The sequence below is a fragment of the Papaver somniferum genome, unplaced genomic scaffold, assembly GCF_003573695.1.
Source record: "Papaver somniferum cultivar HN1 unplaced genomic scaffold, ASM357369v1 unplaced-scaffold_15, whole genome shotgun sequence".
NCBI lineage: Eukaryota > Viridiplantae > Streptophyta > Magnoliopsida > Ranunculales > Papaveraceae > Papaver > Papaver somniferum.
Genome location: NW_020624376.1, coordinates 2,459,877 through 2,475,659, shown reverse-complemented (window position 1 = coordinate 2,475,659; position 15,783 = coordinate 2,459,877). Strand labels below are relative to the sequence as shown.

Sequence of the window (15,783 nt, the reverse complement as noted above, 5' to 3'; positions counted from 1 at the left end):
AACTCTTTTTAATTCTTACTCGAATCAAGCTCCAAATCAAAAATACAGAAACCCTAACTATTTAATTAATCCTCTATTTAACTTCAGAACCACTCCAACATCTAATTAACTTCACCCCGTTCCTAAATCGACTAAACCCACTCCTAATCATTTATCAATAGCATCTGCTTCACTTTCTAAATCTTCTCAGAGAAACTCTAATTCCAATCTTCTTAACTTCTTTGTAACTGTATCTTCAAATCAACATCACTAACCTATGAGCAGAAACCCTAACTCTCATTCATCTTTTCTTCTTCCTAATTCACAACAACTGCATGTCATATCTACACAGCTTCACCAACTATTTCCCTCAACCAAAACCCAATTCCATCTCTCGGAAATCGACGGAGGAGATAACAGAGGAGGAGAAGAAGAAGGAAGAAAGAACGAGAAGAAAGAAAGAGAAGAAAGAAGAAGGAAGAAAAGATAAGAAGAAACCGTTTCTCTTCGATCTGGTTTTGGTAAGTAAAATCAACGAGAGATTTACTGGGACACTCGGAAACATGCTAAAGCATCCACACAATACCCCGAGAAAAAGACGCTTTTACCCTTCATGTTAATCCAATGATATCTTCTTCGTCTGGTACCCGATTGACACATTCGAGTAGTCCATTCCGCGTAAATTTCCGAGATCTATCTAATGATACTAGTTTCTTATCTAAATCCTTGTTAGATTAATTCCTATTAATTAGCGTTCGTATTAAACTAATCGAGTCATTATCGGCTAAGACGGCTCTTGACCAGTCTAATAGCATTGACGAGCTTGAGGGTCCTTAAAATGATGATGAATGCTGATGGTATTCAAGTTAAGGTGGAGATTTGTTGTATTTAGTGCCTTGAATACATGGGTTTAACTCCTTTAGAGCCCATGTGAGAAACTTTCACATAACCAAAAAGACATCGGGAGCTTTTAGGTTAGTTATAAAGAAAAGGGTCTTTTACTTTATCTTCTTAATAGAGAGAAAAACTTTTGTGATGAAAGTATGAGACAGCAAAAGGAGGTTAAAGTTCTTGAGAGGAGATGGATTTAAAACCTTGTAATCTTGTTTGATCACAGTAGAATCATTTTGTTGTCTTTGCAAGTGGATGTATATCATCTTGATCGAACCACTTGATTTACTTTGATTTTATTTCTGTTTCATATCTTGATTGATCGTACTAGCTTGAGCCAAACAACCTAGACTCCAATTAGACACAAGCACACGGCTCTTTTATAATGTAAAACACACGGCTTTATTTATTTTTTGATAAGAACAAAATAAACTACCCAAGAATTAAGATTAAAACAGGATGACATTTGGAAAATATTACATTAGCAAACCCAACTTTTAATTCATTTTCAGCGTCTGTGAACACGATTTCTCGTCTTAACGAACCGCGCTCATAAATTCCCCGTCACATTCAAGTGCAGACATGGCTGTTGACGAAAGACAGATCTCGACATCTGTGCTCCCTCCACCGGCCCGACCTGGATATGTCAACACATTCCCATTGAACTTAAAAGGCCATCCGCTACGAACCGTCAAAGGCTTACCCCAGCCAAAATCGCATCCATAAGTATCGAATCTTGGTGACCCTCCCACTAGAATACATGCCTGATCATTATTGGGTCTAGTTTGAAAAATCTTAGGTTCTTTTATCCAGTCACTCAACCACTTCCTAACATTTTGATCAGTGCGACCAACTACAGCCTTGTGCAGAGTCCAACCTGCCCAACCAAGGTCGTGATTAAGCAGCTCCCTTGTCTTGGTTTTAGCGGTCGTCAATATGTCGATGTAGCATCCAAAATACTCCTTGGACAAAGGGGGATTTAGTCTCCATCTATCATCAATCGCTAGCTTACAAGTTGTTTCTTGTTCTGGGTGTAGACAACGAGCCCGTGTGATTGATCTCCAAACTAGTGCAACCAAGGCCTGGAATGAAGATACTTCATGTGGACGATGATGCTCACTGTTTGCCTGGGCTTTTAGCCGTGACAAAGACTCGGCCGAGAAATGGAAGATCCTCTCCACAAGATCGGACAGCGGTGGATATCTCCCGATAAACTCATCATGATGAGAGAAAGGAAGGTTGATGATATCATCATCATCATCACCCACCTCCTCTTGGCTTTTCTTCAAAAACCAGCGGTCAATGATAGGTGGACGTGAGATGCAGTTGACTTCATTTCTCATCCCCGTTCTAGAGATTTCTGCCCATGAATTAAAGAAATGCCAAAAAGAGTTTCCATCACCAACAACATGGTTAAAAGAGGCAGAAACGAAAATACCGTCTACAAGTTCAGTTACTTGGACCCCGAGCAATGGAACGGTATGACCATCATGATTTATCGTAGTCATATCTCCACTGTCGTACGCGGCAAAGAATGACTTAATGAATGGTGGTATATAAATTGGAGAAAGGATGTCATTTAAGGTCACGAGAGCGGCTGAAGCATGGATGAATTCTACTCCTTGATCAGACTTGCAATCTAATGAAACACAGTATGAAGGTGGATCATCTTGTTTATTGGTTACTAAACGTCCGGAAAGAGGATAGAAGTGTGCAAGTGTTCTAGAAAGAGAGTGCTTTAGTTGATCAATTACGTCCGTCATGGAAACGAGATTCCGGTGATCACCGGCAGCTGATGATGGCGGTCTCTTGGAAAACAGAAGACCAAAATGCATGTAATGTGCAGAGAGAAAAGAAAGATCCCATGGAGTTAAATTGCATCTTTTTTGTTGTCGTTGCTGCTGCTTCTGCTGTGTTTGTTTCAAAATATGAAGGTAGTAGGGTTTGATTGCGCATCTGGAAAGGCATTGAACGACTGATGTTGTCTCTGAACTCGTCATTTTGATGGATCTGATTGATCTGATCTCTAAATTCAAGTCAAGGTACTAACAAATCAACCTATTTGACTACTTTGATGGTTATCTATATTTATAATAATAACAGTATAGTTCTGCATATACCGTGTGAAAGAACTATGCAGAAACGCCCCTCACATGTGGCGGGTCCCGCATATCAGGGAATTAGCAGGGTCATCATTATTGAGAATTTTGTGAGAGACACGGTTTTGTTATTGTTTTTCACGCCGTCTGTTTAGAATTTTTGTTATAATAACTAGTTTCTCACCGGATTTGTTTATTGTTTATGCAATATTTGATGCTCTTTTTATATAGAGAATATATTACAAAATTAAATTATGCAAGAAAATAAAATAAACAAAATTACATAAGTTCGGATCATAGTTATCTTTATTATAATCTATTATTAAAAAAAACAAACTTTAAAGCACAATTCAAAATTCTTGATAGTAAAATAAATTATTTTATTTTTAGCTCTGCAAATAACAAAGAATTGATTCAAAATAGGAAGCAAGGTAAATTTAAACCATTTGGGTGGGATTAAACTTCTTTTGGTTAATTGAATAAAAGCATACCATTCGTATCAAATCGAAGATTCACACCCCTTTTGCCTATGGTTTCTTTGTTGTCACTGTACGTCTCTTCTTCTTCTTTTTTTTTTTCGATGTGAAGCTCTTCAAGGTAGAGATAAGTATACTTTGCCTTTTCATACTGTTCCGCAAGTCTTCTATGTTCTTCTTTTTGTGAATTTGGTGTTTTCTGCCATTTTTTATTGTTCACTTTGATTACGCGTGTAGGTAGTGAAACTCGTACTTGTATATATATTACGAAGCTCTTCTAGCTTTATCGTATTATTTTTTTTTGGGCTAAAGATCGCTTACACTTGGTTTTTATATACATAGGATAATTCGGGTTTAATGTTTTTTTTTTCCATATTTTGTTTCCATATTTTATCTAAATTTTGGTTAAATTCTAAAGATATCTTCGTTACACGAAAAAGATATCTTTCGTGTTTATTTAGAGTTTCTAAACAGACGTGGTTTATTTAGAACGTGCAATTGGGGGATATAAAAAACAATTGGGGGATATGCATTACTTCCCCCAACCAAAGGTGTCTGTTAACGGGTGATTTTTGGGGGCGAAAATACTAAAGCACCCTTCCCTCAAAATAAAAATTAAAAAACCTAAAATCAAAAAACAAAAACATATCCCCCATTTCCATCTTCACATATTATTAATCTCTTTTAGGATTAGGGCTTTGAAACCTAAATATTCCCCACTCCCTTTTTTTTAGATTTTCTCCACTCCCTTTCAAATTCTCTTCTCCTTCTCTACCAGCTCCTCACTTTGAAAACGATTTTTTTTTTAACATTCGGAAGTGATGAAGACCACGCCGAAAGTGATGAAGACCATGCCGGTAGTGGTTCCGGCATGGTCGATTTCCAAATGAACCATGCCGGTTTGAGGACAAAAACATACATAATTTTTTTTTTCTGAAATAACAAGTTCCGACATGGTTATTCAAGATGAAGACCATGCCGGTACTGAGTTCCGGCACGGTTATTCAGGATGAATACCATGCCGGAACTTGTTATTTCAGATAATTTTTTTATGTATGTTTTTGTCATCAAACCTGGTTCATTTTGGGAATCGACCATGCCGGAACCATTACCGGCATGCTCGATAATACTTTTACCATGCTGGCACTGAGTTTTTCAGGCGTAACAATGGCGGATTCAATGAAAAAATCAAATTTCAATACATAAATACATATACATGGGTAATTGGAGTACTTGTATGTTCAACTTGTTTACTTTCTTGGGTTGGTTCTTCACATAAACCTTCATGATCATAAATATCTTGATTTAATGTTGTTGGATCAACAAATTAAACGCTAATGATTTATACTAATCATCATCAAACGAACTTATTAACTTAACTAATTATAGTTAACCATTAAACATGATTAATGAGGGTTATATTAGGAATTAAAAAAATAATTAGATAAGGGGTGACTCTGATTTGATATTTGGATCCTTATTTTGTCTTTTTCCTATATCCCCCAATTAAAAGTTCTTTATTTAGGGTATGAAAGATACCGATTTACACATGATTTATTTTACCCTAATCTAGTATATAGCTATTTAAATTAATTTACTACTTGAAATTTACGGCAGTAAAGATCTAAATTCATGTGGTAATTATCCCACACCATGTAAAGGATGATGGGAAGATTGATTACCCTACTATCAGTTTGTAAATATTCTGGACAAAACTAATAAATTAAGGGTCAATTCAGTCCATAATAACAGAGAATATCTTTTATTACACGAAAAACTACTTCACAATAACGTTTCAAGTAAAATAATTTATTCTCTGTTCTGAAAATGGTAGCATAAGAGCAAAACTATAAGAACTATAATATTTACAAAAAGGGAAACCATAACAAAGTTGGAATTGTTTGTGATTTCTAAAAATCCCATTTAAGAAAATCTATTCCAGATAAAAAATAAAAGCAAAACTCATTCCTAAGAGAAAACAAAAGAAAATCTCTAATTAAGTACCTAAATCACTTTAACCTTCTATTCATGATTCTCATTCCTATAGGTCGCTGCTTGAAGAATAATACGGTCTACAGACCCGGAATTTTCACGAATGTGTTGATGGACAATAGTTTTGGTATATCCATCTTGTAAATCAATCTTTCTGATGGTGGTGATTTTTGATTCTGATGGTTCCATAGCTGTATTTGAAATGCCAATGTAAGTCGGATAGTTATTTTCATTGCAGATTTTCTCTGAATATCTCACAGATTTTCTCTGAATAGATCCAATCTATACCTCGTATCGTTGCTTGATTTGAGAACCGCCACATTTCTGAAATAAAGTAAATTCATATTATACAATTACACACACTGCAAGACACCGTATTCTTCTACACAACTCTACCCTAAAGACTCCTATGAACTATTGTTTAGTAGTTGATTAATATTCCTAATCTAGTCCAGCGAAGAAACTAATCAAAACTCATATTCAGCGATCATCATAAAATTCACAAAGACTTTTTTCCTTTTTGTTTTACATACCTCAATAACATATAACAATGGATCATCCGAACAACTAATACTCTTTCAACTTGTCGAGTGCACTTTTTACCAATGCAAATCTCGCATAATAGTCACGAATAAACCCCCCATAAAAAGTCAAAATATTTACGGATCGTTGATAAAATCACATGTTCTTACGCACCACCAGTTGTTATACCTCCTACATCATTTGTAGCCTCTGGGTCTGCTACCACCTAATATCAGTTTTATCACCATCCCTCCTTCACAAACTACTATCACCAGCTACACGCTACTTGCTCGCTTCTGTCCACACCACCAGCGAAGCAAAGTTTTCTTCTATTTTCATTCTACAAAACAACGCTAAATTCTTGAATTGATTTGCAGTAGATTTCAAAAAAAAAATAAACGTATAGTGGAATGAGAAAAACCAAAAAGCTTAAAAAAATCAACATAAATCAAGATATTTCTAATAGATTAATACCCGATAGCAGCAGCGGGCAAAAAAAGAAGCAACACCAGCTGGAGAGAAAAAAAAGAAGAAGCAATCGATTACATTTTTGAGTGATACCTGCTAAAAAAATAGTAACAAACATCAGATGACAAAAAAAATTGCTTCAAAAATAAAAATAGATGACAAAACCGTAAAAGAAAATACAAAAAAAAAAGTAAAGCGAGAACCGGCACAAAACAGAAAGAGTACCATGCGCGAAAATATATTAAGAATCCCATTAGATTGATATTTGCAGCGCCAAGGTTTCAAGGATACGTGCAAATCACTAGATTCTTTATATAAATTATTTTTATTTATGGGAAGTGAGAAGCGGCATTGAAGATGCTGCTTGGATTACGCTCTAATAATTTATATAAAGACACTTCCTATAAATAAAAAGATTTTGTTTTGAAAAGAATACTAATCAATATCTAAATATATTTGATATTTTTTTATTTTTGGTTAGCTGTTCTTTTTCCCATATTGTGTACTTTGGATTACATAAGTTCAGGCTATAAAAATCAGAGTTTACCTAATTTATGTAATATTTTATTTCCATAACTAAATAAGTAAATATTATTTTTGAAGTTATATCTATTAGTTGGACTATTTTTTCCAATTTTGAGTATCTTCTAGACGTCCAAAAATCTATACTTATTCCATCTTACTCAAAAAATGCAACTTGTTCATTTTTCCTGATAAAGTGGACGAAACAGCTTTCCTAATTTGTGGGGTTGAAAATCCTTTAGCCGTCTGTTTTGTATTTTTTTTTTCTCTGCAAATTTTATTTTCTGGTGATTTTTACTCCTAATGATGTTGTATTATTTTTATCTGTATAGGATACCCTTTTGTAAACCCTCGAAAGAAATTTTGTATTTTCTTTTAATACCAACCGAAAGTGTAATTGCAATTATTACATCAAAAACTATAAAATATTCTAATAAGGTTTCTGTTGCAGGCCTGATAGAATCTCTCTCTGCAATGAGAATGATTCCCTCTTCAAAGAAATAGGGGCAACATATTTCTAATAATCTTGCAGATAATCACAAGGAGACTAACATTGTACAAATTTAATGTGAATTTTTTCTCATGTCTAGGGTTAATTTGTGGACTTGCATTTTGTTCTTGTATTTGGTTGTGGCGTCTCAAGTGCTTTTTTTTTTTATTTTATTTTTGGTGGGGGTAACAATTATATGGGTGGTCTTTTTGTTTTTCAATCTAATTAGAGTAAAGCACAAAAAAAAAAATACAGCTACAATTCTTATTTTCAAAAGAAAATGATGGATTTTCTTATGAGTGGAAGGGAAGAACAAAAAGACCACGCACACTGCCTCCCTCCAAAAGTCAATCACGAGTATGCAAATGTGGCACTTTACGAACCCAAATACATGCCCCTCTGCAAACTTAACCAATACTGTAGTTCCATTTTTTTTCATAATTAATTAAATTTCGAACAAACATAGATGATACAAAACATTGAACAAACAACTAATTAAGCATATACCAGGGAAAGGAAAAACATCCCGACTAACCGCCATATCCGTAGATGATCCGATTAACATACAAAAACTTAGCATCAAACAACTTAAGTTATACCCTTGGTCATCCACACGCTGAAAATATCATCAAGAATTTCAAAAAAGAAAGAACGACTTCATTAAAACATAAAAAAAATAATAGATGAGAAGAATATGCACGTATGTACATATTACCAGCCATTATTGCATAGATATAATATATATGCTAGATATATAACTATAAACGGGCAAACTAAATTTTGCAACCATAATAGATGAGTCTTCTTCACTGCTAGATCCTTCTATCTTTCTTACGTCAATCAAGATCTATTTAGTTACCTGTAATAACATAAAAAGGAAAAATAAACAAAGAACAATCATACATACACGATCAATAATAAAATTGACCAAAAAACCTTAACTTCTTGATGATTTAGCAACAGGTGAAGAAGTAACGACCTTAAATAAACATTGGCAAAAGTTGCAAAACATGTTTTATGCCCAAAACATACAGTGTTTGGTTTGATATCGCAAAAGTATTTGCTAGAAATTAATAGGGGTATACCTTGATGTTGCTTCTTTTGGAACAACTACAACAGGTGCATGATCGAGGATACCTACAAAACAAAACGACAAATGTCACAAAAAATCCTAAATCGAAGGAAAAAGAAAAGAAATAAGAACAAAATTTTAAAAAGCAATGCGAAACAAAAGGGTTCTGGCTAAAAATGGAGTTTGAGTTTGTTTGAATGCTTTATATAGAGACACCAAACCCAAAAATAAAATGATTTTATTTTTGATATAATATTAATTAATATTTAAGATTATCTGGAATTTCCTTTTTATTTTGAACATAATATTAAACAATATCTACAATTTCCCGATTATATCCATCTATTGTAATATTTTTGGCAACTTCAAACAAAGAAAATCACAAATTTACCTATTGAAGTATATTTTTTTTCCAATCATAGTTGAAAGTATCTTTATTAGTTTATTTAATTTAATATTTTTCTGAATAAGCAATATTAAAAAGTATAGTAATAAAATCAGGATATTCGGAAGAAAAAATATATTATTTCCGCACTTATGTGCAATTTTTTTTTGTAGTTTTTATACTTTGATAACCACTTTTTTTGGATACTTTCATGTACTTGTTGCAATTTTTGTGTCTAAAAGATATTTGGCATATTCTACATCTCATAATAGAATCCTTTTTTGGTTTGTATTTACTGAATGAATAAAATTAATTTTAAATCATTATTATTATTGCGTTTTTTTGCTAAAGCTTTTGTTTTTCTATTCTAAACTTTTTTAAAGATATCATGTATTGATCATCACGATTTTCTATTAATTATTTTGTATCTTTAATATTCTACATGACCAACAATTAAATGTTTTAGCAAAGGAGAGGCAAATTCGAACTATTAGTATGTATCCACGACTCTAAACATTTTTATTTTTAATTTGGGCTATTGACTCATATTGGGTTCAAGCATGATTTAGCTTCATTGTTGAATCGTTTTTGTAATTTCATTTGGAGTAGTAGTTTGGAACTATAATTAAAATTAGTTTCATTGGAATATATGTAATTGAACAATGGACATTGGATTATCTTTTTTGTATGATTGATTTAATTTGTGATGAAGTCATGATTAATAGTGCATATTTTTATGTGATTTTATTTTAATTTGTTTGTGAAATTCTATGTTAGATTAAATTAAAATAAAATATATTATGATTAATTTTTCAATATATGTTTGGTAATTTTATAAGGGTTTTTCAAGATTTAGATGTTTTCGGAAATAATTTTTGTGGGGAAAAATATATCTTCTTGGATTTTCTTTTCCAGAATTTTTTACAATTACCATAAAATAAAAATTGTGGGGCCAAAATCAACCAGAAGCTCCGATTAACCACGTCGCTCGAAAAAACTCTATTTTTATATAGAGAATAAGAAAGTTGATACGTAGAAAGAAATTTGTCCGAGTTTTTTTTTTTTTTTGGGAAATCTAAATTTCGTCCTATTTTAGTTGGTCACAAGTTAGCTTGGTCCATAACAACAGGACAATTTGATTTGCTCCTTTTTATTAAAATATCCTAAATACCCCTTTTTCCCACTTATTATAATTTATATTAATATAAAAACGGTCCGCGAGTTATAACCCATAAGGTGTCACTATCCATCCATAAAAAACCCATCAAAACAAAAGTAACACAAAAATCCCATCAAAACAAAATTAACACAAAACCCCCCAAGAAAATGATGAAACCAACGTAAAATTTGATGAAATCAAAATTTGAAAATTGGGGTTTTTGTATCAATTTTGTTTTGGTGGGGTTTTTGTATCGATTTTGTTTAAGATGGAGTTTTAATGGTTCCCAACATTTGAGTGGGGTTTTTGTATCACAAGTTTGGTCATCTTGGTTTTTTATCACTAGTTTTGTTAATATAAACTAATAAGAGTTGGGTCCCACTGATTATTTAACTAATAAAACAAATAATAAAAATCAAACCCTAATATAATAAACGAGATTTGGAGAGAGAAGATGTGAGGGGCGGTGAAACATCACACGCCAGCGTTTCTTCATCAAACACTGGCGTCTTTGCTTCAATCGCGCGATATTTGGAGAGAGAAGATGTGAGGGGCGGTGAAATATAAGTCGAAAATTAATAAGTGTTATATATTCAGAAAGCTCTTGATGAAATCTACACAACGATTATCCATTATACTATGCTTCGTAAAGTTAATCTTTTTCAAGAAAATGTAGTTCATATTCAAGAATGAACATTGTTTTAAAGAATAATAATTCATCCTAATTCTAGCAGTTCATTTTCTAGAATGAACTTGGAATAGTAGCTCATTTTGAAAACAAAGTTTTATTGATAGTTCATTATTCTAGAATGGACTCGTAATGATAATTCGTGTTGTAGACATCGTATCAATAAAATAAACTCGTAATCACAGTTTTTATTGTAGAATGAACTCGTAATTGGTGTTCATTATGGTAGCTCGTATTGTACAAAGAACTCGTGATACGTATTCATGTTGTAAAACGAACTCTTAGTGATATTTCATATGGTAGAATAAATACGTAAAGTAGAATCAACTCGTGATATGTGTTCATTATACTGTTTTATTTTGTAGAATGAACTCGTGACATGTGTTCATTATACTAGTTCATTTTGTAGAATGAACTTGTGATACGTGTTCATTATACTAATTTATTTTGTATGATAGTTCAGAATGAATTATCTAGTATGGTAATTTATTCAAGTAGTTCATTTTATAAAATGTAGTATGATAATCCTAAGATAACGTAAAAGAGAAAGGTTTGGTCGAGAGCTTTCCTGATATATAAAATTTACTATTTTTTGACTTGTGGTTGAAAAGATATTTAAGTTTTAAGTCCTTTTATTTATTTTATGAAGAGAGGGAGAAAGAGAGAGAAAGGATTTTTTATGACACTGTTTCAAAAATGATAACATCATTGATGTCGTCGTTAATGTTAATCCTATAACGAAATAATAATTTTTTTGGACCGAACAATCAGACTGAGTCAACAAGAGCAAACAAACACGTTTATTTTAATTCTAGAACTATCTGATAGATTTTACTTCATAAGCATATTTTGTCTCGAAAGATGTTAATAGATAGAAAGCATGGATGGTAATGGGGTATCAGTTATCGGGAAGGGTGTCGAAACACATATTGGACAAATTAGAAAATCCTATGTCTTATATGAATTTTGGTATCTTTCTTAATAATTTGACGCCCTCGTTAACAATGTTGTTGAAGAGATGGTAAATAATTGGAAACATGACACCTAGAGACATTTTTCTAATGTACTGTTTAATTGTTGCGGATTGTCTACTCGAGCGCTGTATAGGCAATCTAAGATCTTGCGCCTGACAAGTCTTGGGCGTTCTTATCCGTGATTAGGCAATCTTATCCTGCGCTTCAAGGTTAGCTAGGCCTATTAAGTCTAATATGGCCATCTGTGTTGAGTCTAATAAGAAAATATTCTTTACCGCGCGTCATTCACCGGTAGTTGTTAATTTTAGTAGACATGATGCATGTCAGGCTATTTGAGCTGGATTTTTGGAATCCATTTCATTCGGGCTAAACTTTTGCCGTCTACAAGAGCAAAAACACGGATGAGTCCATTTACATTTAGTGTCGCCTTGCTATGGTTCAATTACCTTATTAATTTTCTATTTTGGTAATAACATGTTTGGATGTATATTGAGAAATTATCTTTTTGGCTTCTAGAAGTCAGCATATTCAAAAGATATTTTTTGTCTATTAGAGTGACAAGAAATCTGTTTGGATATAAAATTCTAAAACTATTTCTAGAAATAAAAAAATAACTTTTTATGAAACAAAATTGTTTAGCTACTGATTTCTGCTTCTACTTATGATATCCAAACACGCTATAAAACATACCATATTCCAATAGGATGCACCCCATTCCGGTGAAAATGCATCATAACTTTTGTGTGAGATCCATAAACTTTGCTAAAATCTGCTACTTGATGTTGGAATCTTGCAACAATGAACAACACGTTAAATGTATAAAAAGTAATATGTAAACAACTAATCCGCAACAATTCTACCGAAACAACTTGACGAGCGAAAAATCACGGGTTCAACAAGTTGTCCTTAACACATTAGTTCGCGGGTATGTCCGAGATGAGTAATGATGAGCATGAAAGTGCGACGCATTTTCACCCATAAATACATTAGTTGGGACTCATTTTATCACTAATAAACTTGTTTGTAGGTGTTTTTTGGGAAATAAGCACTTACGGAGAAAGTTGCTCGAAAAGTTGTTTTTGCACCCCCGGAGCACAACTACTAAATGGAACCCAACTTTGGATATGGGCACTCAATTACTAAGGGGCACCTCCATTACTATTTGCACCCCAGATCACCCCATCTGTTAAAGGCTCCCACGATTTGGTTAGGGGCACTTCATCTTCAACATTTCATATCCAGTTTTGGCGGGAATAATGGCAGCAGAATTAGGGCTTCGGTTTTGGAGGTGTTTGGGTGAGACTAAATGGCTAAAATCAAATGGGTTTGTTCCTAGTACCCAAAAAGAGCTGGTATGTGTCTCTGTTTCGCTTTAAATTGGCTAGAATCGTTGATGTGAAGCAAAGCAGTCACAAGCAGATTTAGGGTTCGAGATTTGAAAGTGTTTGAGAGAGATTCAACGGATGGAATTATTTGTGATGGCTTGTATGGGATAAACAGGGCTGGTAACAGGCCGAGTTTCGGTTAGAATTGGCTGAAGTGATGAATTTGAAGAAGTGAAAAATACTAGAACCACCCTACTATATGGGTTCAATATTTAGAAGCCCCACAAAATGGATCCTCCACTATCAACTCCATACTTTCATATTTTGATATTTCCAGGCCCAATACTTTCATTTTTAGGGCTTCATAATGAAAATGTTTTTTTCGCTATGACAACTTTACCCTTTTCTATTTAAACAAGAATAAAATCAGTAGATATTTTCATTTCTAAATTTTCTTTCTCTCTCTTGCCTCTCTCTCGTCTGTGGAGAAACCATTTCTAGGGTTTTCTGAGATTCATTTTCCACCTTGCGAATTGATTTGATTCAATGGAGATTTCGTCAAAATCATTCATCGTTGATGGAGAAGATATCAGAGAAGATTCATTCACATGATTCATCATCGTTTCATCTGATCTGATAATGAAAGGGAAGTTAAACATCAGTCAGTACCTAAATCTTCATCAGCAAAAGGTGTTCATTCTGCTATTAATCGCCTCTTGGGAACGAAGAAACCTGTTAATCATGTCTTTGGTGGTGGAAAGCGTAAGAATCTCACTACTGATTTTTTGTGATTTTTTGTAGATTTGTTTGGTAGTTTGGTGGTTGATCTAGGTGTTTTGAGGTTGAATTTTGAGCTTGAAGTTCTAGATTTGGTTTGATTTTGTTTGGATTTGGAATAATTTCTGATCTGGTTTTAATGGACTTAGTTGCATGTTATTGGAGGTGAATAATGATTTGTTTTACTGTTAATTTCATGATGCACTTGATTGGGGTTTGTATGTAAAGTTGATGTCAATTCCTAGATGTTTAGTTTGTTTTGCTTGTCTGTGATCTTATCGATGTTTAAGTGGCTGTAATTTCTTGTTTTTGTATACTTAGATTAGGATGTATGAATCAATTAAATATTAAACATGTAAAAATTGAAGCTATATTGATCGGTATCTCACTTTGTAGCTGAACTGATTGATTTCGTCGATCTGATTAGATTTACGAAGGTGGAATTTGGATTAACTTGTTATAGATGTATTTATAAGAACTTGCAATATATATAACATAAACTTTATATCCCAGGATGTGTAACTAGCAGTTACACATCCTGGTAGTTACTAGATCATCATCCAAACTGAATGTTGGTCCTTTACTGAGAACAAGCTGGCCATAAAGCAACTGTTGAACAATGTTATCTAGTCATTTTAATATGCATGATATACCTTTTCATAAGGACTTGCAATATACATAACATAAACTTTATATCCCAGGATGTGTAACTAGCAGTTACACATCCTGCTAGTTACAGGTTTCAGATAACTAGCAGTTAGACATCCATATGCCAACATATATAGATACCTAGAAATGTGGAAATCACAATCAAATTTTATGGAGTCATGTTTACCTGAAGCTCACTCGAAAACACCATCCTCATCTGCTTAACCACTTTTTTGGTATCATTATCAACACCACCACTCCCTGCAATCCACACGTACACGTAAACAATGTATATAGTTATTAAGATCCTTATTTTTCTGAAAATTCATTTGGTCAATATTGTCCTAGTAATTGAAAACAGAAACACTGAAGATATACTTTGCTTCATGTCTTAGCAATTGAAAATCAGAAACTTGCATTCATGGACAAGCATTATAAGATTATATTGAATTAAATTATCTTTTGCGAAGGTACAGAAGTATAGATTGACTTAAGGTAATGAGAATCACATAACATGTAGCTTATTTGTTTGAGCAAGATTGTTACTGAAATTTGAAACAGTCAAGTTTGTTGAAGGTAAACTTCAAGACATGCATTTGTATATTCCTTTTCAATCATCATAAGAGAATAGAATTACCGCAATAGCTAACGAAACATAACATGTAGCTTATCCAACAAACACATTTCCGATGCCAGTGAACTTCCCTCTGCAAATAATTGATAAGACAAGTTAAATATCACCATTACTTCACATATCAATTTGTTTACTTTACAGTCCACCTACATGTCTTTTTGAATTTGAGAGTTGAGAAATTATTTTGTTACGATATGGCCCAGAATTATTTTAGTAAAATTGGTTGGTTGATTTGTGAATGCTTAGATTTTCGTTATGATTAATGTGTTGTGAATTTTCTGCTGCTGCAGCTGCTGATGTTTTCTTATGGAGGAACAAGAAGATTTCAGCTAGTGTTCTTGGTGGAGCTACTGTTACATGGGTTTTATTTGAATTGTTGGAATACCACTTGCTCACTTTGGTCTGCCACTGTTCTATATTGACTTTGGTTGTTCTGTTCATGTGGTCGAATGCATCTACCTTCATCCAAAAGTGAGTCGATTGATTGAGCGTTTGCAAGTTTTCCAATGGATTCTTTTCTTCTAGAGTTGTTTCCTATGAATTTGTTATTGTTCTTTTCGGGTCTCGCCCAAATATTCCTGGAGTCCATCTTCCTGAGGTAAAGAAGATCGAGAAAGTCATCAGCAGTGAAAGATCGAGAAGACTTCATCACCAGAAATTATTGAACAAGTAAATTTATTCT

At 33.3% G+C, this 15,783-nt stretch overlaps 1 protein-coding gene across 1 annotated transcript; it reads right to left on the bottom strand.

Moving 5' to 3' along the window:
- Window positions 1-1,248: 1,248 nt before the first annotated feature.
- Window positions 1,249-2,981, bottom strand: LOC113335822 (protein ENHANCED PSEUDOMONAS SUSCEPTIBILTY 1-like). Its single transcript, XM_026581861.1, has one exon. It carries the CDS (start codon window positions 2,868-2,870, stop codon window positions 1,407-1,409), a length of 1,464 nt encoding a protein of 487 aa, XP_026437646.1. The 5' UTR covers window positions 2,871-2,981; the 3' UTR covers window positions 1,249-1,406.
- Window positions 2,982-15,783: the final 12,802 nt, after the last annotated feature.